Here is a 26572-nt window from a genome sequence, read left to right as displayed (position 1 = left end):
TCGCTGGAATTTTTCTTTTTTGTAAAACATTCTTTTATTAAAAGAACAAGTGCTATGTAGGAACCGCCCTTCGTACAAATAACATCCGTTATACAAAGATACAAGATCCGGGTTATGCACAATTCCAGGCTTGGAGGTGGCAGGGGCATTGCCTTTTGGGCTGAGGATATAAAGGATTTAGAAAGAATGAAAAAGAGCTCCCAGGGTTTGCAATCTGCGGAGTCCCCTCCCATCTCCCCAAGGGAAGGTTGACTACATAAGAGAGAGGCTGGGATGGAAGAGGGCCCTGGGTTTGGGTCGCCAGTCCCACCACCCTAAATTCTAAATTAGGCTGGGGAAAGGGAACCAAGGAGAACTGAGGGCACTCGAAGTGCCCCATTAGTCAGATCACAGTGTCCTAGTGGGAGCTAGACACACCTTTAACCCAGATTAACATGGTGGGAAGGCACCCTCTTCTCTCCAGATTCCCTGTTGGAGTTACCTCCACCCTACTAGGCACCTCTCCCCTGGAAGTAAGCTGGGATAAAGAACTGAGCAAGCTGCCTACCCCTCATTCTGGCCAACTGCACACCAAGGAAGACACTGGAAGCTGGAAAGGGGGGAAGCCTATCTTTGAAAACCTGACAGCATTTCCAGCTTTGGAAAGGGAAGTGGGAAGGTTACTCCTTTCTTTAGAGCTGCCTGGGACCTCCTAGCTGGGGTGGGCATATAAAAAGAGTCTACAGCAGCCTCAAGGTCAGGGCACCTAGAGGCAGCAGTAAACCCAGGAGCAGGAGGTGAAACCTCACAAAGGCTGGGGGGGGGGGAGGGAAAAAAAGAAAACTTTAAAAAGGCAACCCTTAAAGTGTCATGTCTATGGAGAGGATCCATCAGCTCTGAGCTACAACAGTCAGCGACACAGGCACCCTCCCACCCTGGGCACAGCCCCTCACTCATACCACGCAGTCACTCACACAGGGATGCACACCAACAGCCAGCCATGAAGAAGCCCAGAAGCCATGCACTGGGAAGGGGAAGCTGTAGACCAGGAGACTGGCTACTGAGGCTGGTCCCAGCTCTGCACAGGGCATTTGCCTCCCAGGCTTGGAGCTGTCATCTGTGAAGGCAGGAGCCAGCTCCAACTCGTAGAAGACAGCCCCTTCCAGCTCTGACACTCACCCACCAGCTGTGACCCCCTGGCTGGCACCTGTTCAGCAATCAGCAAGCACTCCACTCCCATCCCCTTGCTGAGGGTGTGGTGACACACCATACTCCACACACGCATTTTCAAACCCCATTTCCGCTCTACAAACCACATCCTTCCCCCAAGCCCCCACCCCCCACCCCAGACAGAGCTCCACAAATCTGCATCCTTCCCACCCCCAGCCAGGTTCATTCTCAAAAGATGGACTGAGGCTGAGAAGGGATGAGGTCATCATAGCCATCCTTAGTATCCCGCTTCCTCCTGAGGCTCTACACAGCTTTCCTGATTGAGCTCAGCCAGAAGGAAGAGTCACTACCAGAAGCAACACCAACCCAAGCCTAGCTGCAGGCCCTAATCAAATCAAACTTGACTATTTGCCAGGGCCTCCTCCCAGCCTGAGTAACTCAGAGGGTTCAGTGAAGTTGGAGGTCAAGGTGATTAGGGTAGGGAGGGAAAGCGGGTGGTGGTGGCTTGGTTCCAGTGCACCAAAGCATTCCCACTCATTCCACACAGCCCCCAGCCTCGGCGCGGATGTCCCTCTTGACATCAGAACAGATTTCAGACTGTAGCTCCCAGCAGGGCCAGCCTTGGGCAAGGGCGTGGGTGTGAATGTGCAACTCTTCTAAGAGTTTCTCAAGGTTATTTTTTTCAGTGGCTTGGGGGCAGGGAGTTGAAGAGCTTAATAGATTAAGATGGATACAAGGCCGACTTCTATCCTGTCTTTCTGATACTTAGCATTAATAAAAAGTATTTTTGAGGTCATCACAATTGTCCCCCCCCCACCCAAAAGCCCTTACAAATGCCTAAGAAATCACCTCTGAAGGTTCCCACCCTCCCTGCCCATTATTAGCTCTCTAATATCTTACAAAGTCTTATCACCAGGAATATTAATATTATTTTCCATTATCAGAAAAAAAAAAGTTGAGCAGCACAGGCAAAAATATATCTGCACTACGTTTTTGTCGTTGCCAAAAATATACACATCTTCTTTTCTTTATTAAAAACGAAACAAAAAAAAAACCAAAAAACCCAATGACAACAAAAACCCGAACAGATACACACAAAACTGCACACATGCACAGACTGACAGACATGAGCATCAGGGAAAGCTGGAAGCTGACCCTCAGCTCCACCCAGTGCATCTGAAAGGGACACAGGCCTCGGCCGCCTCTCTCAGTGTCCACTCAGCCTTCTCACTAAAGGCCCTGGGCAGATGGGGACACTGCTCTGGAGAGAACCACCCACTACACCCAGGGAAATAGCTGGTGGGTGAAAGGACAGTTGTTAAATCAACGTATGTATCTCCCTTCATTGATGGGGGTTGGGTTGGTTGGGAGGCAGGCCATTCTTTCATTGTGGGAGAGACTTGCTAAAGGTGGCCCTTTACTCCCCTTGTCCCCTCCCCCAATCCCTTATGCCAAAAAAGGACCAAACTATTCATGGGGGAAGGGGGCCCTGAGGGGGCCCTAAGACCCAATGGGGCCTGGGGGAAGGAAGGCAGGATATTACCCTGATTCAAAACCCCCAGCCCCCAGTTACTCTCCAATACTGGAGTACTATTCTGGTTTTTGTTAACCATTCATGCCCTGAAAAGGGACCAGAGTTGGTGAGATGGGGAGGGTACAAACAAAAGTTGGGAACTACCCCCTCTGGACCATCACTTCTTATCCCTGCCCTACGTGGCTCTAGGTCCAGGGAAAGAGACAGACAGATGGTCACACACACACACACACACACACACACACACACACACACTCTCTCTCTCTCTCTCTCTCTCTCTCTCTCTCTCACTGTGGAGTCAGGCAGCTCCATCTCCCCACCCTCCGCACTCCTCCAGCCAATAGTGCAAACAAGGGGCAGGACATCAAGGGCCTCCCTCATGTCCCCATCACTGGGGGCCCCAAGAGGGCTAGCCTGGGCTGAGTCTTATGCTATCCTGCCCTTCCTCAGTCCTCCTGTCTGTAGGTTTTTACAAGCTCAGCTTAGGACTCTTGGTGCCAGAAGGGACAGGGAGAAATAGTCAAAAAGACTCCTCCTGTCCTCTGCCCAGTTTGGGAAGAAACTGAAGGTCAGATGGGCCAGCCCTTCTTCCATAGGGATCTCCACACAGGGACAGGCCCATGGGGCCCCTCCACTTCTCTCCATTCAAGTGCTGATCCATTTTATGTGGGTCCAACCAACCCCTCCCCACTCATGCCATGGCCCACTTTACTCTTGGGGAGGGAGCCCCCCCCTAATTTGCTGAGCCTATGGGCTCCTAGCCAGGCTTAGAGCCTGGTCTCCCTCTGCACCTCTCTGAAGCAACCAGTGTACAGAGGGAAAGGCCAGGTAGAAGAGCTCCATCCTCTGCACCAGGAGCTCCTGCACTCCCTGGGTCTCAGCACAGGCTCTGGGCCAGGCTCTTCTGTGGTCTGGGCCCAGGTACCTGCCTGCTTCAGGCTAGGACCCCTCAAGCCAGGATCTGCCCCCTCCACGTAGGAACAGGAGTGGATTTAGCCTTTTTCCTGGTTGGCTGAGGCTCCTTTGTCAGCGGTCTGGAAAGAGAGGAAGGGAGGCTAGGGTTCTGAAGGTATTTGACCCCAACACCAGTTAAAAACAGCATTCTGGGATAAGGAAACTGCTGTAGATGCAGAAGAGAAGGTGGCTGAAACCCCTGGCGGGGCGCTGACAGGTGCACACCAAAGTCAGCTGTGAGCATGTTTCAGTTAAGATCAGCTTCTTGGGCCAGACTGTGTCCTCAGATGAGGGACAGCTTTTCTCTCCTCAAGTGGCTCACCCCAAGGGTCATCTTTGTCTAACTGGTCTGCTCTGAAAGGAATTGGCGTGTGCGTGCCTGCGTGCGTGTCGTGTGTGTGCGTGTGTGTGTGTGTCTAGGGCTTGAATGCAGGTTGGACGTGTCCCTTAGCTTTTTTACCACTTGAGCTTCACCTCCAATTCCAACTTTTTGATGGTTAATTGGGAGATAAGAATCTCAAACTTTCCTGTCCAGGCTGGCTGCAAATCTCAGATCTCAGCCTCCTGAGTAGTTTGAATTACAGGTATAAGCCACAAGCCTCAGGCCTGGAATTGGCCTTTGCTAATCAGTCTTCTCCGAGGAAGTTTGTTTCCTGATTGGTCCTTCTAGTACTTTCTTAGAGCAGCTGAAGGTACAGTGTGAGCAGAGACTGGGGGCTGGCGTAGGGAACCTGGCTGATCAGGTGTTACTGCTATCCGCTGCCCATGTGTCTGACAGCGTACCTTCTGGTCATCCACCTCTGGTCACCCACCCTTACAAGGAAGATCGGAAGCTCATCCTCCCCTCCTTACTCACCCCAGCTTTGGGGCCACTGCCACTGCCGTCCACCCCTGACAGGCTGAGGAAGGGGTTGGTCTGCGCAGTGAGGACTGGAGGTCCGCCTGCTGCTGCTACTGCTGCAGCCGCCGCGGCGGCGGCCATGAGACTTGTGTTGTTGCCCAGTGAAGGGGCCACCAGGGCTCCGGTGGGCAGCAGGGGTGGAGCGGATGCTGTGGGCAGCAGGCCAGGGGTTCCTGTGGACAGCAGTGGGGTAGAGCTTCCTGCCAGCAGGCTGGCCATGGGCAGCTGGGAACTCCCGGCCATCTGCAGCCGCTGTAGCTCCCGCTTCTGCTGGATCTGTTGGATCATCTGGTAGACAACGGTCTGGTGCTCCTGCAAGGAGGCCAGACTGCTTATTGAGATTCCCTGCTGTCTTTCCCCAATGTCTGCCTGCCCTTCCAGACCAGGGGCCCCATCTTATCACACTAGAGTCAGGAGGCAAGAGACAGGGGAAGACGGTCATGGTTCTGTCCCTTGCTTCTCAATCTGGATCTCAGATTCCCTCTCAGGACAAGAAAATGGTTGCCCATCACCAGTGTCTGTCAAATGGGCAGGGAAGGCCAAGTGCAGATTATTTACACCTCTGGCCTTGCCCACTCACTTAGGTCCTCAGGTTATGACAATCACAAGTGCACCCAAGATGGAAAATGCTACACTACCTTGGTAGTTTTCAACCTCACTCCCTTTTTTGCTACTTTTTTTCCTTTGGTGCCTGTACTAGGGCTTGAACTCAGGGCCTGGGCACTCTCTCTGAGCTTTTTCGCTCAGTGTAACACTCTACCATCTGAGCAATAGCTCCAATGGCTTTCTGGTGGTTAAATGGAGATAACTCTCATGGGGAAGGTAGGGGAAAAACAAAGGAGAAGGTGACAATGCTTGACTGGAAATGTATTCATTACCTTGCTCATGTAACTGTAACCCCTCTGTACAGTATTTTTACAAAAAAAAAAAAAAAAGTATAAAAAAAAAGTCTGGGCTGGGAAGGTGGCTCAGTGGTAGAGCGCTTGCCTTGCATGCATGAGGCCCTGGGTTCGATTCCTCAGCACCACATAAGCAGAAAAAGCCAGAAGTGGCACTGTGGCTCAAGTGGTAGAGTGCTAGCCTTGAGCTGAAGAGCTGAAGGATAGTGCTCAGGCCCAGAGTTCAGGCCCCATGACTGGCAAAAAAAAAAGTCTCATGGACTTTCCTGCCCAAGCCTGGCTTCAAAGTATGATCCTCAGATCTCAGGCTCCTAAGTAGCCAGGATTACAGATGTGAGCCATCAGCAGCAGGTTTGTTAAGTAATTTATTTTTGCTTTGAATAGGCAAGAGCATTCTCAGTTCAATGTTTCAAAAGCCAAAATACAGCCGGGTACTGGTGGCTCACGTCTGTAATCCTAGCTACTCAGGAGGCTGAGATCTGAGGATTGCGGTTCAAAGCCAGCCCGGCCAGGAACATCCGTGAGAATCTTATCTCCAAGAAACCACTAGAAAACCGGAAGTGGTGCTGTGGCTCAAGCAGTAGAGCGCTCGCCTTCAGCTGAAGGGCACAGGGACAGTGCCCAGGCCCAGAGTTCAAGCCCTACAACCGACCAAAAAAAAAAAAAATCCAAACTACACCACAAATTTATCTTAAGAAATTTTGTTCTAGGCTGGGAATGTGGCTTAGAATGTGGTAGAGTGCTTGCCTCGAATGCAAGAGGCCCTGGGTTTGATTACTCAGTACCACATATACAGAAAAAACTGGAAGAAATGGTGCTCAAGTGGTAGAGTGCTAGCCTTGAGCAAAAGAAGCTCAGAGACAGTGCCCACCCAGGCCCTGAATTCAAGCCCCAGGACTAGCAAAAGAAAAAGAAAAAGAAACTTTGTTTCTGGCCAGGTGCTGATGGCTCACACTTGTAATCCTAGCTAGTCAGGAAGCTGAGATCTGAGGATTGCAGTTCAAAGCCAGCCTGAGTAAGAAAGTCCAAGAGACTCTTATCTCCAATTAACCATTAGAAAATGGAAAGTGGGCGAGGCCCCGGTGGCTCACACCTCTAAACCTAGCTACTCAGGAGGCTGAAATCTGAGGATCGTGGTTCAAAGCCAGCCCAGGAAGAAAAGTCCATGAGACTCTTATTTCCAATAAACTACCAGAAAACCAGAAGTGGCGCTATGGCTCAAGTAGCAGCGCACTAGTCTTGAGCTGAAGAGCAGAGGGACAGGGCCCAGGCCCAGAGTTCAAGCCCTACAACCAACCAACTAAAAAAAAAACAAAAAAAAAAAAAGCTCAGACAGTGCCCAGGCCTGAGTTCAAGCTCCAAGATTGGCACCAAAAAATAGGAAATCACTATGGGAGTTGGCTCTTTGTCTTATTGTCTTAATTCCCTTTCTCCCTCTCCCCCCTGCCTTTTTTTTTTTGTGTTGGTTGTGGGGCTTGAACTCTGGGCTTGGGCACTGCCCCTGCGCTCTTCAGCTCAAGACTAGAGCTGTACCACTTGAGCCACAGCGCCACTTCTGGCTTTCTGGTGGTTAATTGGAGATAAGAGTTTCATGGACTTTCCTGCCCAGGCTGGCTTTGAACGGTGATCCTCAGATCTCAGCCTCCTGGGTAGTTAGGATTATAGGTGTGAGCCACCAGTGCCTGGCTTTCCCTCTCCCTCTCCTTATACCCCACCCCCCATGCTGGAGAGAATCTCAGGGCCTTGTACATAATAGGTTCCTAATGCAACTCCTTCTTTTTTTGGCAGTATTGGGGTTTGAACTCAGAGTCTTTTGCTTGCTCTCTACAACTTGAGCCATGTGTCCAGGCCTGCATTTTACTGGTTATTTTGGACATGGAGTGTCACAGATTTTCTGCACAGGCTGACCCTGCCAATCATCCAGATCTCAGCCTCTTGAATAGCTAGGATTATAGGCACTATGACTGCCCTACTTAGCACCCTCATTTTTTTTTTTTTCTGGTCCTGGGGCTTGAACTCCGGTACTGGGCACTGTCCCTGAGCCTCTTTATGTTCAAGGTTCTATCACTTGATCCACAGGGCCACTTCTAGCTTCTTCTGAGCAGTTTATTGGAGATTAGTCCTGTCTGGGCTGGCTTCAAATTGTGATCCTCAGATCTCAGCCTCTTAAGTAACCTGGTTTATAGGCGTGAACCACCAGTACCCAGCCCTCATTTAAAAAAGATGTAAAGATGAAATCCTTTTTTTTTTTCAGTCCTGCGGCTTGAACTCAGAGCCTGGGCTCTGCCCCTGAGCCTCTTTGTGCTCAAGGCTAGCGCCACAGCATGACTTCTGGCTTTTTTTCTGTTTAGTGGTACTGAGGAATCGAACCCAGGGCTTCATGCATACTAGGCAAGCACTCTACGAGTAAGCCACATTCCCAGCCTTGAAATCCCTTTTATCCAAAGGGAATCTCAGAAGAGGCCAAATAGGAGACACACCCAGAAGTTGGTATGGTTGAAAGGCTGTCAGGTATCTCTCTACTATACCCCTAGAGTTTCCCCTGAAAATCCTTGGGGCAGGGACAGAAACACAGGACCAGGACCACTCTGCTGCACCATCACTGTTCTCTCTTTGCCTCTGACCAGTCTCTACAGACCCAATATCCACCTAGTCTGGAACTCCCCTCCCACCTCCACACCCTACTACCCTCCCTGGCTGGCCCAGATCCTCAATGATGGCCCCTTCTCTGCAGAATGACAGAACAGAAACACTGGCCCAAGTTGGCAGGGAAAGAACTTTACCGGGGTCAGCTGCGGAGAGGCCAGGAGCTGCTGGAGCTGCTGGAGTTGCTGCTCTTGCTGCTGGAAGAGGTGTCTCTGCTGCTCTGTCAGGCTGAAGCAGGGGACAGACATGGACCATAAGGGAGGAACGAGGACGTGTACCCCATTTCCATGAGCTTCCAGACTCCCTCAGACCCAGCCAGGAGAGATAGGGAGGTGAATGAAGTATTAGAGGACCGAGCTCCAAGGGCAGGTGAGAGGAACAAGTGAGATGGAACGGACTGCCTCGTAGGAAGACCTAAGGTCAGGATGGTACAAATAGACTCTGTCCCTGATTGCTCCTATCCTAGACACATTCAAGGCTAGCAGTCTAGAGAGTCCCTAGCAGCCAATACATGACTAGGATTATATACCCTATAGGGCCAAAGGACATTTTTTCCTTTTGGGGGATTAGGGACATTTTGGGGAATGCCCACCACCTCCCCCCCCAAGCCAGCCTCCCCATTCCCTTCCCCAGGGCTGAGCTTTCCCTCACCTGTTAAGACAACCTGGCAGCTGCAGCGTGGGGGCCCCGCCAGCCTGGGTCAAGCCTGCAGGGTTGGGGGCAGCAGCCCCATTCAACCCCCCCAGGAGCCCATTGAGGGGCAGGCCCCCACTGCCCGCCAGTCCCCCCAACAGCCCCTCAGCCATGGGCATAGCCCCCAGCCCTGCTGCCCCAGGTGCCCTGCCCAATCCATTCTGAGGCTGGGGTGGGTGCGGGGCTGGGGCCCCAGGCAGGGCCAAGGGCAGAGTAGCAGGGCTCTGCTGGAGCAGGGGCAGCGGTGGGGGCGTGCTGTGGAAGGACAGCGACGAGCTGCTGCGGCTTGGGCAGCCTGAGTGTGGGTCCTGGGGAGGGAGGGGGAAGGGAGGGGTCAGAGGGCGGAGGGCCAGTGTGACCTTTCTGGCCCCCAGCCCCTCACACATTGACACTCTTAACGGAGATCCACCCTCCCCTCCTCTCATACCCAGGCATCCTGAGGGAAGCAGCAAGGACCAGGGATGAAAGCTAAGAATCTATTTTTCCCAAATCAGGATTACTGACCACTTTCTGGGACTCAACACCCCTGTCGTCCTTGCTTAATAACAACCAATGGTCATAGCCATGACTTTCGGGGAACCCGACTGTGCGTCCTTGTTCCCATTTTGTTTATGAGTGAAGCCACTGACTCAGGTTAAGTAACTGTAGGCAAGAACAATACAGCTGGAGTGAGACACTCAGGTTCAAATCCCCAATTCCACAACTGAATGGCTTGGGTGGCCGTGGGTTCAAACTCTTGGTCTTGGTCTTAGTTCAGTCATTCATAACCTGGGGGTCACAGTAGTAGACACTCCACAAGGCTACTGTGAAGAATAAATCAACTATGGCTTTAAAAAGTTCCAGGGTAAGTTTGCAATTAATGTTGTTATTTTTATGACTATGACTTTCCAAGTCACACAGTTAATAAATGGCAAAACCAAGAAACCAATTCGTCTCATTCCAATAATAACCACAATATAACAATAGCAACTGCTATCCCAACCACCACCAATTACATGGGGATTATTTTGTGTGAGGCACTATAATAAGCCCTTCACCAACACTTCTCAGACAGGCCTCCCCAAAGAGGAATCCCTCCTCCTCCTCACACAGTCCTCAATTTAGTTCAACTTAGCACTTCTACTTTGCAATTCTTTTTTGTTCTTGCACGCAGCCTATCTTCGGGAGGACAGTAGGATTTTGGCTCACTGGCTGTTTTAGCCAGTGGGGATAAGTTGGCATCTCACAAATATTACTTGCTAAAAGGAATGAATGAATGGTTCAATCAACTGCCCCATCAATCACTTTACTGCCCAGCCTCTAATAGCTACAGGGGAAAGGAGACCAAGAGGACCTACTGCCTTCCCTCCTCTCAGAGCTCACCTCAGAGGATGTGGACAGCGAGTTGTCCAGGCCAAGGCTGTTCTTCCCTGGAGGACTCTTGCTGGTACTCAAGGAGTCACTGCTGCCGGCTGAGAGAGGGAGATCAGGGGCTGGAGAGTGGCCAGGAAGTCCCCCTCCCATTCCTAAGGCTAGGCAAAATCTCCTCACCTTGGGGTGGCAAGCCATAGGGCCCAGGGACTGGGCCATTGGTGGCAGGCAGGGCGGCAGGCAGAGCAGGGAAGGGCACGGAGAGCTGCACATTGAGAATCTGCAGGCGTTCCTTCTTGGCCGTCAGGCTCAGGATCTGTTCCTGCAGTCGCTGGTTTTCTTTCTGCAGCGCGTGCAAAGCCTTCAGCATCTCTACAACTGCGGAAAAGAGCAAGACTGATGCTGGTGCTGGGGGAGGTGGGGTGGGGCCAGAGGGATGGGGTGGGGCCTGGAGAGGAAAGAAGACTCAGCCCTGTGAGGCTGTGCCAGCCAGCCTAGCAAGCAACATAGGTGAGCTTGGAAAGTGGGGAGGCAGGACGGGGCCAAAGTATGAGGATCAGATAGTCCCAGATGCTCTACTGGGACCAGGAGGAAGGAACACACTAGTTGGAGGGGGACGGTGGGAGAGACCTAAGGCAGGATGTCCAAGGAGCATAGCCCAAAGGTAAGGCCCTGGGGGTTGCCATAGTCAAGGATGGGGGGGGAGGGGGGAGGGTTAGAGGCCTTCAAAGAGGTTAAGAGACGGAGGGGAAAGTTGCTAGGGTAGGTTTCCCAGTCTGGCACCACCCTCCTCCTCACTGTTGACTCCAGCCTCCCCATCGCCCTGCTTCTCCAGCAGCTGTTCCATATTAGTAGTTCCTGGGGCCGCTGGGTCTAGCTGGATGCCCCCACAGGGTGCGGATGCTGTCTGATCGAAGAGGGCTGGAAGGCTGCTGATGGGGGACCTAGGATCAGAAGGGAAATCTGGCTCAGGCTCACCTCACTGGGCCATCACTAACTTTCCTACCCCCGCCCCAGGGGTCCTCACCCTCTCCCTTGCCCTTCCACCCCCCCTCCTTGCACCCAGCCCCCAGCCCCTCCCCCCAGCCCCTCCCTCACATGGAAGACAGACTCTCCTGAGGGGAGGTCCCCCGACAACGGAAGCTGCAGTCCTCCAGGTCTGGCTCTTGGATGGAGAAGGGCAGGGGTCAGCGAGGGTGGAGGACCACGGCCTCAGGGTCCCCACCCTGGAGGTGGTGCAGGATCTGGGGTCTTAGAACAGATGCCTTTCCCCAGATTCCCAACTCCAGACTGGCGGGAAGGCTGGTAAGCGCTGAGAGCCCTGACCCGGAAACCCCATCCTTTTTAAGGCTCTTGCTGTTTTCCTAGAGCTCTTGCTGCCTGCCTCCTTCCAGATCCACAGTCCACTTTCTTTCCTGAAAGCTTCAGGTCAACAATGTGAATTGAATTTGAACCTGACATTGACTTGCTTTGTGACCTTGGGCTGGTAAACTAACCTTCATGCAGTGATAATAACTAGGATTAAACTGAGGCAATAAACATTAAGTGTTTAGCTGGAGGGCATAGTTGGCATGCAGTAAAACCTTTGTAATTGTGTTATTATCATAATTAGCTTTGTATGGCTTTATTTTTGTATGCCAGTTCTGGATCTTGGACTAGGTCTGGGCACTGTCCCTGGGCTATTTTGCTCAAGAACAGCACTTTAGCACTTGAGTCACAGCTCTACTTCAGCTTTTTGGTGGTTAGTTGGAGACAAGAGTCTCAAGGACTTTCCTGCCCAGGCTGGCTTCAAACCTCGATCCTCAGATCTAAGCTTGCTAACTAGGATTATAGGCATGAGCCACCGGAACCTGGCTGTATGACGTTTCATGTTCATAAAATCCAAAGTTAGAAGGCAGTAAAAACTTTAGAAGAGTTAAGGAAGGGGTGGTAGGGGAGGGATGGGTGGAAATGTTGAAAGGGGTGACAGTGAGGCAGACATACTGTATTCATAAACTGCTTTGGTAAATGGCAACTCCTCCATACAACTACTACAGGATAATTTTAAAATTCATGAAAACAAAACAAAACAAAAAAACAAAGCAATACTGTGTGTGGGGCTCAGCTTTCCTTTTCTTGCCTGTGCTCTACCACTTGAGCCACACCTCCAGTCTGGCATTTTACCGTTAATTAAAGATGAAGTCTTACACTTTTCTGCCTGGGCCCAGGCTAACGTGGAGCAGCAACCCTCCAGATCTCAGCCTCCTGAGTAGCTAGGATTACAAATCTGAGCCATCAGCACCTGGCAGGCTATACTTTTTGTTGTGCCACAGAATCCAGCTTTAGGTTACAGAAAATACAATTACTCTACACTGTGGATCTTAAAAATGGTATTGGGCTGGGTATTGTTGGCTCATTCCTATAATCCTAGCTACTTAAGAGGCTGAGATCTGAGGATCGAGAGTTGAAGCCAGACCAGGGGCAAGTCCATGAGACTTACCTCCAATTAACCATCAGAAAACCAGAAATGAAGCTGTGTCTCAAATGCTAGTCCTGAGCTAAAAGAGCTCAAGGACAGAACCCAGGCCCTGAGTTCAAGCCCCAGGATGACACCAAAATAAATAAATAAAAACCTGGTTTTGGATTTGTCTCCAGAACAGAACACCTGAACTAGTTGCCTGAAGAGCTCCACCCCCTAGATTGACAGATGGTTTTCTCCACCAATCAGCTCCCAGGTGTTGGGTTGGTTTTTCAGGGAGAGGGCAAGGAGCTTGCTGCCCACCCCTTCAATTACTAAATAGTCCAGAGCTACAAGCCCAGCTAGTGGAACTTATAATGGCTGATCCCAAGATACCAGAGAACAATATGGAAGCAGTTAGGAGTATTGGGCTTAAGAGTCAAAAGATGGGAATTTGGAACTGGGAATGTGGCCTAGTGATAGAGTGCTTGCCCTAGGATGCATGAAGCCCTGGGTTTAATTCCTCAGAACCACATAAACAGAAAAAGCAGGAAGTGGCACTGTGGCTCAAGTGGTAAAGTACTAGCCTTGAGCAAAGGAAGCTCAGGGATAGTACCCAGGCCCTGAGTTCAAGCCCCAAGACTGGCAAGAAAGAAAAAAAAGAAAGGGGGGGGATTTGTCTCTGACAATGCCTTTTTCTTCTGTGAGACAGGGCAATAATTCCAGCTTGCCCTGGCCCTTCACTGGACTTTAATGAGTATCTCAGGTCTGTTGTGTTAGATCTTATTTTCAGCCTAGTGGGCAATGGCCAAAGCCAAAGCCAGCAAGCCCTCCCATCCTTTCTAGGGTCAAACCCCTAGGGCCTTTGGGGAAAAAATGGGGACAGGGCTAGACACACATACCTGTATGGCTGCTCTCGGCTTGGGTGAGGAGAGGGTTAACAGTGCCCATGGGGGTTCCAAAGATGTGGGTGGAAGGGAGGCTGAAGGTAGAGCCAGCCAGAGAAAACACCTGAGAGAGAAGGAGGCAGAATCCAGCCTGGTGATTATTCTCAGATCTAGGGCACAACTGTACTGGGATGGTGAGGAACAAGGTGTGCTGGGAGGAGAGAGGACCAGAGAGGGAGAAGTTGTGGTGGCAATCCAGCCGAACCTCTGATGCCCTATGGAGGGCTGTGTAGCTTCCCCATCTCCTCAGGGAACAAGGAACCAGGATGAAGACTCACCTGAGTGGTGGAGATGGAAGCAGAGGAGGAGGGGAGGGTGCTGGTGAACGGGGAGCGGCTGAGGCGAGGCAGGGCCGAGGTCCCGGGGGGTCCCAGCAAGCTGGAGGAGAGGGGCGTGCTGCAGACAGCCCGAAGCATCCCACCACCATGGGAGATGGGGTCCTTATTACTGGTGTAGATGCCTATAGGCAAAAGGACAAAGAGGTATGCAGTCACCCTCCAACTGACTCTTCCTCAGTCAGGTGGCTGGGAGAGCTACTCTCCTGACAACCCATGCAGAGTCTGGCCACATACCAATCTAACCATCCTGACATCTGCCATATGACTGGCCTGGCCTGGGAAACTCTTAGCTTTTCCCATTCTCTTCCCAGAGCTTGAAAAACCCTGCTGGCAACATCTATGCCAACCTTTCCCACAATCCTGCAGAAGACATGGAAGGGAATGTCTCAGAAGTGACTCTCATCTCTATCCTTTATTTCTATCCTTTGGAGCAATTCCTTCCAATTGTATGTGTATGCCTCTGTCATCTCACAGACTGGCTGGCCCCTGAGATGCTCTCCACCCCCCAGAGGTCACTCACCTGTACCCAGTAGAGGGGATTCCAGGCTCAGGCTAGGCAAGCTCCCAGAAGGCCCAAAGGTGCGGGAGGCCAGACCTCCTAGGCCAGAGCTGACTAAGGAACCTCCAGAGAAAGGTGAGGCAGCAGTGGCGGTGAAGCCAGCCAGCTGGGCCCCGGGCAGGGAGGGGGCAGCTGAGATCACAGCGCCCTCCTTGTTCCGGCTGCCCTTGGGACGGCCGGGCCCATGCCGGCTCCTCTTGCTGGCTTTGTGCTTCTTCTCCTTCAGGACTGTCTCAGGGGTCACCTCAGTGGGTGCAGAGGTGGCACTCAGGGAAGGCATCCGCTTGTGGGTACTAGCTGAGGCCCCGGGCCCAGAGACATGGGGAGACTTATAATCCCCAGGGGAGGGGGCCCGGGCCCGGCCAGAGCTGGAGGTGGTGGTAGAGAAACGCATGATGGGCCCAAACCCAGAGAAGACCACTTTCTGCTCAAAGAGGTCGGCCTTGGGAGGCTCTGGGGCTGAGGGTGAGGGAGGGGCTGACGGGGTGGGGGCTATGGGCTTGGAGTACTTGTCATCCTCTGGCTGCTCCAGTTTGGGAAATGCAGAGAAGTCAGGGGAGCTCTGCAGGGATGAGCCTGTTCAGAGAACAAAAAGGGAATTAGGGCCTCAACCCCTTTCCTTCCCCCAATTCTCACATGCACTGCAGGGGAGAGGGAAAATGGAGGAAAGGGGGGAGCAGATGCTAGCTGGGGAATGGAGAAGCCTGACCTAGCTCTGCCTGTCTATATCCTGAGATAAACATCTTCATCCTCCAGCTTTCCCACTGGTAACAAAATGGGATCAAAGGAACTCTCACCCCTAGTGAGCACACTGGGTGACTAGATTGTAGGTCCTAACATTAAGGCTGTTGAAAATGACCCTTGCAGCCCAAGTGTGAGGACAAAAATTATTGTGGGGTTGCAGGAGTGGGCCCCATCAGGGAGAGGAGACGTTTAGTTCCAAAAAGGAGGGTAAAGGGAGAGGAGCCACTGCACAGGATCACTCATCTTTACCGGGCACCCATTTGGTTACAGTAAATGAGATGCAAATCAACAGGCAAAACACCTTGCTTTAAAAAAAAAAAAAAGCAAGGCAAGAGGCTGTCCCCACTCCCAGCCTCCACCAGAATGCCCACACTCACCTGCAGGTTGGAAGGGCCCCCCAGAGGAGGAGGAAGAGGAGGAGGAGGAAGAAGAGGAGGAGGCGGAGGTAAAACTGCTCACACCTTTCCCACTGCTCAGTTTCTTCCCTTTATGACTCAGGCTATGGCTGGAAGACTTTTTCCCCTTCGAATCCCTGCTGCTCTCAGAGGTCTCCTGAGTGCTGGCTTCATGGTGGGAGGAAGAGGAAGCTGAGGAGGAGACCTGAGGGAGGGGAGGACAGAGGAGGCTTTTAGCCAGGCTGCCTGGCCTGGCTCACACTGACTTGGGAGTGAGACAGGAGGACACAGGACCTGGATTTCGCTAGGAGAGCTCAGGGTAAGCTTCAGGAACCTCTTCCAGCTAAGAAGCCCACAGGAGCCCCTAGACCCAAGAAATGGGGATGCAGGTATGAGACAGCAGGACATAGCCCCTGGACCCAGGGAGACTACATGGACAGATGAACCTGGTGATGCTCTCCTATCCATATTTTGAGGTCTAAGCCCATATAGAGAGTTACTCAAGGAGAATGAGCTACCATGGGCATGGCCTTAAGCCCCTACAGTTGCTACCACTCCCTCCTTGCTGTCCTAAAGCCATGACCCTTACTTCTCCTGACCATCCATGCTCTTGCTGGATAACCTGAACATGCCAGGACAGCCTATCCTTGCTCTTCCTGGGAAACTGGGCTTCCCTCAAGATCCAGCTCAGTGCCTTCTTTTAGAAAGCCTTGCTGGCTTTTTTTTTTTACTTTTGGTCCGTCACAGGGTAGGGTCTGGGCACTGTCCCTAAACTCTTGTGCTCAAGACTAGTACCTTGAGCCACTTTGAGCCACAGCACCACTTCCAGTTTTCTAGTAGTTAATTGAAGAGTCTCACAGACTTGCTTGCCAGGACTAGCTTTTAATCACAATCCTAGCTCTCAGCCTACTGACTATCTAGGATTACAGGTATGAGCTACCAGAACCTGGCTTCTGCCTTTTTATAGGACAGTATATATACACACCCACAGGTGAGCAGTTACCCTGATGTCCTGAAATGTTCTGTCCCAGGTCTGAGGCCAAGTGTCCTTGGAGAGTGGTAAAACAGTGGCTGAGGGAGCAGGGGCAGGAGTCAGACATGTGGGGGTGGGGGGAAGGGGGAAGCATGGTGAACTCTGTCCTTTCTACCATGTTAAGTAGTGGAGTCTCTCAAGCTCATTTAGCTCCAGTGTCCTTCTGAGGCTAACTATGCCCTGAGAGTTACAAGGAACTTCATGCTAGTGATTTGGTGGGAATCAAAAGATGACAAGACTAGGGTTGGGAAGGTGGCTCAGTGGTAGAGTTGCTTGCCTTGCATGCATGAGGCTCTTAAGCAGAAAAGACTGGAAGTGGCGCTGTGGCTCAAGTGGGGAGTGCTAGCCTTGAGCTGAGGAGCTCAGGGACAGTGCCCAGGCCCTGAGTTCAGGCTCCACAACCAACAAAAAATAATAAATAAAAAGACTAATGGGGGCAGCTAGACACTGGTTAAGTACACAGAACTTCAAGCCAGAAGGCTTAGGTTCAAAACTTGACTCTACTACTAACTAACTATGTGCCAGTTAGGCTAATGATTTAACTTTCCTGTGCTTTGATTAATACCCATTTCTTTTGATTTTTTTTTGGGGGGGTAGTATTTGGGGTCTGAACTCAGCAACTGCTAGGATGTCACCCTACCATGTGAGCTATATCTTCCTCCCTGCCTTTTGGTTATTATTTTGCAGATGGAGTCTAGCAAACTCTGCTTGGGCTGACCTCCAACCATGATCTTCTAGATGTCAGCTTCCCGAATAAGGTACGATTACAAAAACTAGCCACAGTACCTAGATCCTGTGATTATTTTGAGGATTAAAATGAAGTCTTCTCTGTGTTCCATTTCCATTCCCTGGTTCTACAAGATTGCCTGGCCTTGTCTACATTTGTGCCTCCAATTACTGCTTGGAAGGCATTTTTCCTCTTGGTGGAGACCAGGTATTCAGCAAATTGTGCTGAATGAACACATTATGTGAGAGGGAGGATGGATGGGGGAAAATGAGAGCCACCCTGCATTGTCCCTCCCTAGGCGGAGTCCTGGTCTCTGTCTTCCTCTTTGTTCTTTACAGCAGCTGGAGTTCTGAAGGGAGCCAGATGTGGTTCTCAGAGCAAGGGAAGAGAGGGGCTGGGGGTGGGGAGGGTGGCTGAGATGCTGGGACAGTGAAGGGGGAGGGGAGAACACTTGCTCTGGACAACCGGTTACTGGGTGACTCACAGGTCTTTCTACCTACCGGTAGGTCCCTACCTTGGGGCAAGGCCAGAAGGCATGAGAGACTAGCTTTCTCAGGTGAGCCCTGGGAAACGTGGAGGGGAGAGGGTTACTGGGGCAGTTGCCACAGCAACATCATTTTGGAAACCTGATGCCTGAACCTCCTGCTAAGATGCCCAGAGCTCTGCCAACCATCTGAGGTGGGTGGAGGTGGCTGGCAATGATGAGAGGGGACAGGAGTAAGCAGTTTCTGCAGGCCCCCAGGGGTCTCCTTCCATGGTGAGGGCAGATTGAAGGAACTGGATAGGGCTGTTCTGGCTTGGATTAGTGACTCCCTGGTCTAGTGAGTAGGGGCTGCCTGTTGCTCATCCAGATGTTGCCCATTTCTGGAGACATAGCACATCCTGCAGGGTGGGATGACTAGGGCCTGGGGTATTGTCCAGGGGCCTTGCCCCCCTTGTACTGTAGCCCACATTTTCAGTCCTTCTAATCTAAAGGGAGATGAGTTGAGAAGCGGGCTTTGAGCCTGGCACTGGTGGCTCACACTTGTAATCCTAACTACTCAGGAAGCTGAGATCTGAGGATTATGGTTTCAAGCCAGTCAGGGACAGGGAAGTCTGTGAGACTCTTATCTCCAATAAAATACCAAAAAAAGCCACGGCTCAAGTGGTAGAACATTAGCCTTGAGCAAAAAAGCTTAAGGACAGCACCCAGGCCCTGAGTTAAAGCCCCAGGGTCAGCACACACACAAAAAAAGAAAAGAAAAGAAACAGGCTTTGGGTATCCTCCTAGTGGCAGAGGAGGCTCCTCTGCTTATTTCTGGGAGGGTGAACCCCAGGAACTTCAAAAGCCGGCCTGAGTGCTGTACCCCATCTCTGCAGACAGGAGCCCAGTGCTGAGGCCCTCTGTCTGGACAGAGCAGATGTGAACCCAGCAAGCAGGGTAGTACCCCCATCCCATCCCCAGGGCTGATCAGTTCTCCGTGGGGCTGAGGAGCACAGCTCTGCGTAGGCTAGGAATGTATATGTAGGGATACAACCCTGAAACTGTGGGAGGACCCTGGCTCACCCTCAGCCCTCGTGCCCCTCCCCTCCCATCCCTGGACCAGCACACCACTCCTCCTGAATGTAGCCAGTAGTACCTTGTCAGCAGTGGGGACCACAGGCGGGGTGAGGATGCTGGGGGGAGACTCAGGCCGCTTCTTGTGCTTCTGTTTAAGGCGTTCTTTGTCCTTTCGACTCTGGGGAGGGAAAGATGACCACACAGTGATGCTGGGAGCTGTTTTGGACAAGATAAACAGGACATGTGGGGAGCTGAACCCCTCTCAAGAATGAGGTTTAATGAGAGTCACTCTCCTACAGAGGATGAGGGACTCATGGCTCAGACGAGATCCTAGGAAAGCCTAGAGTCCTCCTCCTCCCTCCCTGCCTGCTAAAAATAGCCTGTTCCATTATCCTACCAGTGACCCAGAGTACCACACACAGGAACACACACCTCCAAGGGTGCCCATCTGGGACACATGCTGTGCTGTGGCACAAAGGGACACAGACATGTATACCTCTTCATTGGCTGGTACTCAGCAGATGTTACAGTGTGTGCACACATGCTGTGAAGGTTGGGGGGGCGGGGTCACAGAGCTTAAGGAGGCCATATCCCACCCCACTCTCCCTGATCCCCAGAGCCCTTGGTGGCCTCACAGGAAGAAACGGAGTAGGATCCAAAAGCTGGGGCACCTGGAGGTGGAGTCTAGAAAGAGGCTTGTGAGGGTAAGGGCGGAGGGGTGCCTTCACCTTCTTCTGGCCCCTCTCATGGTGGGTAGGGTGCTTGTCCTGCTGAGTGGTTGGCGAGGCTGACCGGCTTCTCCTGCCAGTAAGGAAGCTGCTGCTGCTGCTGCTGCTGCCACCGCCTCCCCCTGTGCCACCACCACCACTGCCACCGCTGGTGCCGCTGCTACCGCCTCCACCTCCTCCTCCAGCTCCTGTGCCTGTTCCTCCTCCTCCTCCTCCTCCACCTCCCCCGCTGCTGTGCCGGGATGTCTTCTGGGGGAAAGAATTGAGAAGAGTTGCTAAACCCTCCTCTCACTAAGCTTATTAGAGAAAGGTTCCTGAGAATTGCATGATCGTGGGGCTGTCCATCACTAAGAGGGCCTCACATCCTCCAGGATGCTCAGCCTGGAAATCCTAGGACCTCCCCCCCCCCAGCTTATGCAGCGTAAATCCACAATGCACAATGGAGACACAGGACAGGCAGGGATATATCCTGGCCCCCAGCAAGGTACAGTAAAGGGGGAGTAGGCCCGGGGCTTGGGTCTCTTTATTCATTTATTATTCTCTCCATTAACAGTGCCTTCTTGGGCCACATCACATAGACTAAGCCACAACCCTCCTTGCCCTGGGCAGGGGGAGTGCAGGGAGTCTCATGGAGAGCCTCTGCTCCCTTGTACCCCCCGGCCCCTACCACATCAGTCTCCTTTTCTCTCCAGCCATCACATCACTCTCCCTTCCTTTGGTCCCAGCCCTGGTTCTCCACCAAACACAGGGCTGCTTCTGTGTGTGGGATCGACTGCCCTGCCCCTGGGCGCAGGCCATGTATTCATGTGTGTGTGCATGTGTGTATGTGTGTGTGTGTATGAATGCCATAACCACTAAAACCCCAAGCAACTTTATGCTACCTCCTTCCAGTGGAGGCTGCCTCCCCCATTCCAGGCTGGCAGCTGCTCCCTCTAAGGTCACCAACTACCTCCCAACTGCCAAAGCCTAGAGCTAATTTCAGGCCCAGCCACCCCTGGCATTAGGCACAATTCTTACCCTGCCAAACTCCAGCCCCTCTCTTCTATGGCTCCTTTACACCTTGGCCCATGCTATTCTGTAGACGGAGGAGTTTGCAGCCAGCCTCAGCCTTACAAGACTAGGTAGCCTCTACAACCCTACCTGGGTGTCTGACATACACCAAATCCGACAAAGTCCACTTGAAACCTCCTGCAAACCCAACCAAACTCCCTATTTTGTCCTAGGTCATCACAGAACCCTGAAACCAAGGTGACCATGTAATTTATAACTGAAACCAGGATGCTTCTGAAAATGAGAGAGGGAAGTACTAACCCTTGCACAACAGGCACAAAAGCATGATCATCTGAGGCAGCAGACCAGGATACATGCTCATCCTCCTGAAGCTGGCTGCACTCCTCCTCATGGTACCCTCAATGGTCTAAATTCTACCCTGTGTCTAGATCCTAGATCCTACCTCTCAGCTGCCCTGACTTTTAGATTTTTTTTTGTTTATTAGTCATGGTGCTTGAACTCGGGCCTGGATGCTGTCCCTGAGCTCTTCAGCTCAAGGTGAGTGCTCTATCACTTGAACCACAGCGCCACTTCCATAAATCTTTTTTTTTTTTATGTCAGTCATGGGGCTTGAACTCAGGGCTTAGGTGCTGTCCCTGAGCTCTTCCTCTCAAGGCTAGTGCTCTACCATTTTGAACCACAGCACAACTTCCTGCCCCCACTTTTAGGTTAAGTCTACCTAGAATCTCTATCATCCTTCCATCCCCCTTCTCACAGCTGTCTCCCTGCTGCCAGCCTCGGCCCTTCCGATCCTGTCTCATGGTGGCTGCCAGCATAATCTTCCTAAAACAAATCTCATTGTGTTACTCTCCCCACCAGCTTTCCAAGCCTATGGCCCTAATGGGAGAAGGGAGGGGAGGTGTCCAAGCCAAGTCTAGCTCTGCAGACACCTCACAACTTTTGGGACATGCAAGGTCTCTCTGGATGTGGGACAGGACCTTTCCAGTCTGCAGGCTCAGCTCTGACCTCCTGCTTGGCCACACCAAACACCCTGCCTTTCACTGTACTGTCATTTCAGGACCTTATATAAGCCCATCCTTCACTTGAGGCCTCTTTTCTCTCTGTGTTGGCTTCACAGACTCCTGAGGACCTTTCTCATCAAACTGCCTATTCTGAATCATATCTACAAGCTGTAAGATAAGCTGATGACCTTGGGGAGTCTTAGGTCATGCATCTATGTAATAGGGAAAATATCGTACACCTCCTTCTCAGGCTTGGTGGGAGGACCACATGAGATTAACATTCATCACTCACTCCATGCCAGCTCAGCAGAAAAGTTCATGAGACTCCTTCTCAACAAAGAGCTGCACACACCGATGTCTGTTATCCTAGCTACATGTGTCCCAGTTATGTCAGGAAGTCTTAACAGGGGCATAGTACCCAGATGAGCCCAGGCAGGAAGAAAGACACTATCTCAAAAGTAACCAACAAAGGTGGGCGCTGGTGGCTCACACCTGTAATCCTAGCTACTCAGGAGGATGAGATCTGAGGATCCTGGTTCAAAGTCAGCCAGGGCAATAAAGTCCATGAAACTCTTATCTCCAATAAAAACCACCAGAAAACTGGAAGTGGAGCTGTGGCTCAAGTGGTAAAGCGTTAGCCTTGAGCTGAAGAGCTCATGGACAATATCCAGACCCAGAGTTCAAGCCCCGTGGCCGACCAAAAACAAAGTAACCAGCAAAAATCAGGACTAGAGGCATGGCTCAGCAGTAGCAGTGCTTACCTAGGAAGCACAAGGCTCTGAGTTCAAACCTGAGTACTGCCAAAAAATAACATTTTGAGAACTTAGTACAGAGGTTGAAGTAGAGAAGACATCACTTCCCACACAGTTATTGGCTCTTTTTTGTTGTTGTTGTTGGTTGTGAAGCCTGAACTCTAGGCCTAGGCGCTGTCCCTCAGCTCTTCAGCTCAAGGTTAGTGCTCTACCACTTGAGCCACAGTGCCACTTCCAGCTTGTTCTGTTTATGTGTTGCTAAGGAATCGAACCCAGGGCCTCATGTATGCAAGGCAATATTGGCTCTTTTTCTTTCCAATTCCATTTAGTGGAGTGTAAAGCAATGTTTGTCCTCCTGAAACCACCCAGATAAACCGGGTTTGAGCTCTCTTCTGGGTTATACTGCTTAGTTCAACTCTGATCACTCTCTCCAAATTTTAAGTTGTTCTTCACAAATGGGGTGCTCTTCAAGGGCAGAGACAGGTGTCTGCCACCTCCCGAATGGGCCACAGATGTGGTCTGGAGGCCCTGCTCTAAACCCTGGATGACTGACCCACGCGCGTGCTGACAGATGGGACTCACCATCTTGCTGAAGTGGTATTTGCAGTAGCCGCAGTATTTGACGTTGTCTACCTCCAGCACTTCTTCCTCACACAGCAGGCCTGCCATCTGGGCACTAACCAAGAGATGTCAGGTGAAAAGGTGGTGGTCACAGACTGGAGCAGCCACCCTTTCCTCCCTCCTGGACCAGGCTAGAGTAGAGCAAAGATACTGTCATCACTACCCAAGAGATTGCAGCTCGGATGAGCTCAAAGCAGCCATCTGTGACAAACTCCCTTAGAGGGCCCAAAAAGGACTCTTACCAGGTGACATGGAAAGCTTGTCGACATCCATGCCGGTTACAGGTCATACAGGCTCCTGAGGCTGCCTTGCTCTCCCGACCCTGCTCCTCACAGATGTAACAAGTCTGCAGGACATAGTGCAATCATGCTCTCCTTCAGGGAGCTCATTCTTCCAAGGAGCTCTTCCTGATAGTGGATCAGTCCTATGGCCTCCCTTCAATTCTATCCTTGCCCCATCACCCCAGATCAGTGCTATCCAATAAAACTCCCAGCAGAGCCAAGGGCTAGTGGCTCACACCTGTAATCCTAGCTACTCAGGAGGCTGAGATGGTGAGGATCTCAGTTCAGAGCTAGCCTGGGCACACAAATCCTAGAGATGCTTATCTCCAATTAACCACCAAAAAAGCTGGAACTGGAGGAATGGATCAAATGGTAGAGTTCTAGCTGTGAGTAAAAAGGACAAGCAAGAAGGTGAGGAGGATCCTGAGTTCAAGCCCCAGTATCAACACACACACACCCACACACTTCCTCCAGGGAAGGAAATGTTTTCTAACCTGCACTGTCAACGGCTATACTTCCTTGGGCTAAGCTCTCAAAATGTGGCTAGGGTGGCTGGGAAACTAAAATTTACGTGGTAACTATAATTCATTTCCATATCCATGTGTGGCCCACAGTTACTACGTTAGGCAGTGTAGTCTGGTGAGGTTTGAAAGGCCAATGATTGTGTTCACCATGTTCCCTGATGAGGCCATTTTCCCTCTGGGCCCCTGCCTATGCCATATCTTCTGCCTGAAACCAGGGATCCTTCTGTCCTTAAAGCTACTTCCTTTTCATGCCCCAAGTCTCAGCCTAAATGTTTCCTTCCTTGACCATCTTGTCTATAGTAAACTGCCAGCCGGTGTTCTTTCTAACAGGGACTTGTTTATTTTTTTCACAGTACTTACTACAAAATTGCACTGACTTTATTTGCTTGTGTTGCTTTGAATTCTTCCACACAAGAACATGAGTTCCCCTGGACAGGCAGAATTTCTACCTTGACTGATATTTCTGTACTAAGTGTCTGGTACTGGCACCAGGTCTGCCATTCAATGCAATATGCCCTATGTGTAAAAGAATTAACACTAGCTAAGGCGGTTCATTTCACTTGGGCTCCAGAGCCTGAGTATGTGCCACTGCATCTAGAGTAAGTTGTTTGAGGGCAGGCACCTGCCTATCTCCCAAAGATTCCTGAAAGTACTGGCTCGACAGGATCAAACTACACTGGAATAAGAAAGTACTGGAGGGACTCAAGGCTGGTCATCCAGGGACTGGACTACATGGACACAGTCAGGGACACTGACCTTGTTGAAGCGATCATGAGGCACGTATTGCAGCACAATGGGCTCCATAGTAAGCACGTTGGCAAACTGCACCTCCGGGATGTAGAGGGCACACACCACATGGGCCCAGCCTAGGGCAGTGTAGGGGTCGGACTCAGGAAAGACAAGCCCAAGTTCCCACCCCTGCCCATTTCAAGTTACACTGTCCCCTCCTTCAACCTTCCCATCAGATTCCAGTGGCAGTCTGTCTAAGGAATCCAGCCTCTACCCCACACCAAGCCTGACCTGGCAGACCTGCTTAGGGGGCCTTGTTGACCTCACTCAGGGCTCAGGGGACTCCCCTCACCTCCATTGTCAGTCCTCTTCAATGCCCCGTCTTTGTGTGGGCACAGCTCACACCTCTGCCAATGCAAGGGGCAAATAGTTTAGGGGATCTGCTGAGCTGGGCCCTGTCTGCATACACTCAAAAGGGCCCCAGGATGAGATGATGATAAGGGGGAGGGGAATGTAACTGTGTAATGGGAAGTTGATGGTTGAAGATGGAGTGTCCATGGAGATTCGTTAATAAAATCACTGTATTTTTGTACCCTTGTAAAGGTCCCATGATTAAAAAAGTTCAAACAAAAAAGTGGTAGTCTTCCACTCTGTACCAGAGTGAGGGATAAGCAGAGGGGGAGACAGGGCTGGTGATAGGTATGCAGGAAGCAGGAAGTGCTATGTGACAGAACTAAGTCCCACCCAGCCTCAGCCTCAGAGTTTCGGGTTGATGGAGTGTAGGAGGGAGTAGTGGAGGGGAGGGTTCTGGGACTCACCACCCTGGCTGCACGTTCCTGAGATTCACATTTCCGGCAGAACCAGGGTCCTGTTGGCACCTGGACGATGCCATAGCAAGCTAAGGGGAGGGGAAGGAGAGTCATTAAGCAAAGCTGTCAGCCACTGGCTTTTTCCCAGAGTAAGTGGGGGAAGGACTGGAGCCAATTCCAGCAGGGGGAGGGAGGGCTGCTCTTGGGTCTGGAGGGGTCACTCTCTAAAGAGACTACAACACAAGGACAGCTTTTAAACCACCCAGCTGAGCACTCCAAACAAGGGCGGGAAGTCTGAGTCCTTGACCTTAAACTTCCAGAAGATCCTCAATCTCCACACCCTTTCTGGACCTGCTTCCCAGCTCCGGTCCCCAACCAGTCCCAAGGCATCAGGAACCAGAAATAGGAGTCATGATAGTCAAATACAGTTTTGTTGTTATGGGGGGGGGGCTTCTTAAAGGGGCAGTAAGGGACGACGGGGGGGGGAGCCTCCAAGGATCTCATCTTCTGCCTCTGATTATCACAGGTCAAAAGTTAAAGCCAAGGAGGGCAGGTGCCAGTGTAGGTAACCGAGAGAAGAGGTGGCGGGAAGAATCCTCAGCCTTAAGGGTTGTCCCGGGAGAGGGTGGGGGTTGGAGGGAAAACTAGCTGTGCCACACAGGCGGGGAGATGCCAGCCTGTGCCCTCAGCAAGATTCCTCAAGGAGTTAAACTCCCGAGCCATGTGCTGCTGGGGGAAACTCCAAAACCTCCCCTCCATTCCGGCCGCCTGCGTGCACAACCGCTCCCCAAACCCTCAGCTCTTCCCGGGGGGAGGAGAAGGGGGGGGGAGCTCGGAGATTTTTAGGAGGCCCCTCTCCCCTGGGACCCTTCTCCTTCCCTTCCCAACCCCGCTCCTCCCAGTATCCGGAAGCCAGGAGGGGGGGGAGATGAACTCCCGCCCCCCCCTCCCTCGCCTTGACCTCTTCCTCCCAGAAAGCCGGGACCAAAATAACCGGGCGGGAGGGGACACCGCGCAGGTAAACATTCTCCCGGGCGAGCCCCGACACTTGGCAGTGCGGGGCGCGGGGAGTTCGCTCCAAAGCTCCTTGGACTCTCCCCAAAAACTCCCCTCAACTTGGGGTGGCGGAGGGGGGGGGCCACGACGCGGGACTGGAACAATAGGCAAGAAAACAATGCTTGACCCGGTCCTCCCGGACCCGAGCGCGGGGGAGCCCCACGCCTCCCTTCCCTTCAGGTGGGTGGGGGAAGGGCGCGCGAACCCCAAAGGG

General features: G+C 51.9%; 1 protein-coding gene across 3 annotated transcripts in view; it reads right to left on the bottom strand.

Annotated features, from left to right (window-relative positions):
- Mllt6 (myeloid/lymphoid or mixed-lineage leukemia; translocated to, 6) overlaps nucleotides 1-26572 on the bottom strand; it is a 26850-nt gene continuing 278 nt past the window's right edge. The window contains exons 2-20 of one of the 3 annotated variants that reach the window (XM_013037861.1): nucleotides 25312-25391; nucleotides 24846-24900; nucleotides 24521-24630; nucleotides 23202-23305; nucleotides 22921-23014; nucleotides 19575-19823; nucleotides 18926-19024; nucleotides 15529-15751; nucleotides 14369-14983; nucleotides 13789-13970; nucleotides 13466-13574; nucleotides 11225-11291; nucleotides 10925-11070; nucleotides 10307-10504; nucleotides 10139-10227; nucleotides 8735-9084; nucleotides 8221-8311; nucleotides 4494-4850; nucleotides 1-3717 (exon numbers count right to left, since the gene is read on the bottom strand). In XM_013037861.1, coding sequence (XP_012893315.1) covers nucleotides 3676-3717; nucleotides 4494-4850; nucleotides 8221-8311; nucleotides 8735-9084; nucleotides 10139-10227; nucleotides 10307-10504; nucleotides 10925-11070; nucleotides 11225-11291; nucleotides 13466-13574; nucleotides 13789-13970; nucleotides 14369-14983; nucleotides 15529-15751; nucleotides 18926-19024; nucleotides 19575-19823; nucleotides 22921-23014; nucleotides 23202-23305; nucleotides 24521-24630; nucleotides 24846-24900; nucleotides 25312-25391 — 3260 coding nt within the window. In that variant the 3' untranslated portion in view covers nucleotides 1-3675. The remainder of the gene's footprint in view (nucleotides 3718-4493; nucleotides 4851-8220; nucleotides 8312-8734; nucleotides 9085-10138; nucleotides 10228-10306; nucleotides 10505-10924; nucleotides 11071-11224; nucleotides 11292-13465; nucleotides 13575-13788; nucleotides 13971-14368; nucleotides 14984-15528; nucleotides 15752-18925; nucleotides 19025-19574; nucleotides 19824-22920; nucleotides 23015-23201; nucleotides 23306-24520; nucleotides 24631-24845; nucleotides 24901-25311; nucleotides 25392-26572) is intronic. The other 2 variants (XM_013037862.1, XM_013037863.1) reach the window with 2 other exon arrangements.

The sequence above is a fragment of the Dipodomys ordii genome, unplaced genomic scaffold (assembly GCF_000151885.1).
Source record: "Dipodomys ordii isolate 6190 unplaced genomic scaffold, Dord_2.0 Scaffold7, whole genome shotgun sequence".
In the NCBI taxonomy this organism is placed as follows: domain Eukaryota; kingdom Metazoa; phylum Chordata; class Mammalia; order Rodentia; family Heteromyidae; genus Dipodomys; species Dipodomys ordii.
The sequence above is the reverse complement of the archived record's forward strand: the minus strand, read 5'-3'. Positions and strand labels throughout refer to the sequence as shown.